At 43.7% G+C, this 3,047-nt stretch overlaps 1 protein-coding gene across 2 annotated transcripts in view; it reads right to left on the bottom strand.

The window, feature by feature from the left end:
* Window positions 1–1,240: 1,240 nt before the first annotated feature.
* The window catches only part of brd1b (bromodomain containing 1b), a 7,325-nt gene continuing 5,518 nt past the window's right edge, over window positions 1,241–3,047 (bottom strand). For both annotated transcript variants that reach the window (XM_010785895.1, XM_010785896.1), the window contains 2 exons: window positions 2,463–2,591; window positions 1,241–1,733 (listed from right to left, as the gene is read on the bottom strand). In XM_010785895.1, the coding sequence (XP_010784197.1) occupies window positions 1,371–1,733; window positions 2,463–2,591 (492 nt within the window). In that variant the 3' untranslated portion in view covers window positions 1,241–1,370. The remainder of the gene's footprint in view (window positions 1,734–2,462; window positions 2,592–3,047) is intronic.

Below are 3,047 nucleotides of genomic sequence, written 5' to 3'. Positions count from 1 at the left end.
GCGCACGTACCGGCAGTGATCTACAGCAGCGGTTTTCAACCAGTGGTACGGGGACAAACTGTCTCGCTCTCGTAATGTCTGTCTGTCTTGCTCTCGTTCTGTCTCTCGTACCACTCTCGGTTCCACTTTTACTTTTGCGCGCTACCTGTCTCACTCTTTTCCGGCCTCCAGCTTTTCCTGCTGGAGCCCGCCGCTTAAAGGTGGGGGGCGCGGACCGGCCATAGAGCCCATAGAGTTAAAGGTGGTGGACTGTAACCTGTCAAATCCATAGATTTAGGAGGTCCCCTAGTGGCCGTTAGCTGTACAAATCCATAGATTAGCCGCACCGTTATATAAGCCGTAGCGTCGAAAAATGGGGAAAAAGGCGCGGCTTATAGTCCGAAAATTACGGTAGATTAAGTTTCATGTCGGATCATTTGTTGTTGTGGTTGAAGGTTTGTTGGTAAGGTTTAAAACAAGACTATAAATATGTTGACCATGCATCGTCTCTAAAAGTCAAAGTTGATAACTTGTTTTGTCAGTTGGAAATGCAACTAAATGAAGTTTGATAGAGTATAATTCAGAGTGAAGCTAGCAAACATTTTTTGAGAGAATGAAAATCTAAAAAAAGTATTTTCTGCCACTTTTGCATGAAAATATAAACGGCAAATGTTTTGTTGTTGCTGGAGGTTTGATGGTTAGGTTTAAAACAAAACTACAAATATGTTGACCGTGCATAAGTCCACCCATTAATCAGCGGTGGAATGTAACAAAGCACACAAATGATCACCAATGCCTCGAAAAGTAGACAAAACTCCAGCAGAGATTCAGGTCCCAACGTGCGAAATGAAATAAATAAATTAGGATCAAAACATGTTACCGGAGAAATGACTTAAACAGTTAATCGGTTATAATTTCTTTCCTTGATAGATTTTCTGTTTCCTACTGATCTTACCTTCCCCCCAGGAGAAGGGGGTTGGTGCTGCTGGTTTTATGACGACCATGCATTAGTTAACCCATTAATCAGTGGTGGAATGTAACAAAGCACACAAATGATCACCAATGCCCGAAAATTTGAAGAAACAAGCAGACCAAATACACGGACATTCAGTTCCCAATGTGCGAAATGAAATAAATAAACTAGGATCAAAACATGCTACCGGAGAAATGACTTAAAACAGTTAATTGATTATCATTTCTTTCCTTGATAGATTTTCTATTTCCTAATCCGATCCAATCAAACTTTAAAAAGTTGACCAAAGTGCTGTACATCAATAAATATATATGAAAAGCAGCATAAATACATTTAGACAAAACCGATCGGACAAAAAGAAACTAATGTAAAAGCACGAGAAAATGAATCCATACGTATCGCCACCGACTGAAAACCCTCACACATGGTGGAAAAACATTTTAAAACACAACCGATGATCTCTCGTACCTTCCTCCCAGGAGAAGGGGGTTGGCGCCGCTGGTTTTGGGGCTTCGGGGAGATGCAGCCCGCTGGGGAAGTCGAAGCCGATCCTCTCCACCTCTCTGCGGGCTCTGCGGAGGATCGCCCCCCCGTGGTCCTGCATCCGCTGAGCTGCCTTGTGGAAGAACGTGTCCTTGCTGTTGTACTTCATGCAGTTGAAGATGACGAGGTTGAAGTCGGCCTCGAATTCGTCCAGGCTCCCGTACTCGTGAGCGTCGATGCGTTTCCTCATGGTGGAGAAGTCCATGGGGTTCTTCACGTGGTCCAGGTAGTCCGGGACCTGCAGGAGACACAAGAGGACACGTTGGAGCCCGAGAGAGACTTTCAGAGACCCACAATGTGTGCCAGTCGACGAGCCGTTTAATAGCAGACATCGATTGCCACTATGTCACCATAATGATTTACCCTTTTCATAACAGCTAGCAGCGTTATCTTTTGCTTACAGTGGAACTACAGTGGGCTCCAGATATGAAAACACTCATTTCAATTTGGAAAGCACAGACCTCTGTTAACCCATGGTGCATTCAGGTGCTCCTCGGATGGTCCCCGTTTAGCTAAATCGTTTTTCAGACTTGCGCTTTCGGTCGTAACGCGGAAACACATTGATAGCTGTTTCTTTGTTGTTGTTCAGATTTGATGAGGCGTTTATAGGAATTTTCCAAATAGGGAACTCGTGTTTTCAGATTTTTACGACACCACATGAACGCAGCACAAAAGTCTCCTTAGTCAAAATGCTATCAAACGTTGTACATCATTTGTGTATGTGCCCCGTCATTCAGATCCGCTTCAAATTCAATCAGTTTATTCATGGCCCAAGCTACAACCTTAAACAATATTGTATGTGTATAGTGCCTGTAGGTTTGTTTTCCTAACCTTGCTGAAAGACAGACAATTAAACCAAAACAAACCATAAGCTCCTTAGTAGATACATTCACCATGGCTCCACATCCACACTGTAATTGACGTACGGTAACTCAGATATTTGAACAGACTGATAAACGAGGCAGACCTCCTTGACGTTGACGGGCTGAGCGTAGATGCTGTACTGGTCCTTCTCCTGCAGCTGACTGAGCACGGCTCGCAGCAGGATGTTGAAGGGGGTCAGCTGGACCTCCAGCGCCGACTGCTGCAGCTTCATCTGACGGGAGAACACAAGTTAGCGTCGGTTTTTTTATCGTGCCTTTTCAAGTGGTGGCTCCAACACTATGGAACTCTCTCCCTATTGACATCCCATCTGCTGTCTCTGTAGAAGCTTTTAAACAAACTACTGAAGAACTACCTTTTTACATTGGCTTTGGTTTCTACTTGAGATGTGTTCTTATGTTTGTTCCTTTCTGGACTCCACGTGGTCTGTGTTTTGTTTTTATGGTTGTTATTGTATTCATGTTTCTGTGGTCTTAGTTTTTAACTTTTGTTCTTTCTTGTGAAGCACTTTGTGAATTCTATTTCTGTGAAAGGTGCGATAGATGAGAGTAACACATGCGTCACTTCCGGGCTAAAGTATGGCTCCACCCACTTTTGGGGGAAAACAAAGCTGTCATTTGAAGGGCGGTCGATACAAATTCTGAAGTTTTTGCCAACCTGATCAGAAATG

Source organism: Notothenia coriiceps, unplaced genomic scaffold (genome assembly GCF_000735185.1).
Source record: "Notothenia coriiceps isolate Sejong01 unplaced genomic scaffold, NC01 NC01_scaffold00028427, whole genome shotgun sequence".
In the NCBI taxonomy this organism is placed as follows: domain Eukaryota; kingdom Metazoa; phylum Chordata; class Actinopteri; order Perciformes; family Nototheniidae; genus Notothenia; species Notothenia coriiceps.
The sequence above is the reverse complement of the archived record's forward strand: the minus strand, read 5'-3'. Positions and strand labels throughout refer to the sequence as shown.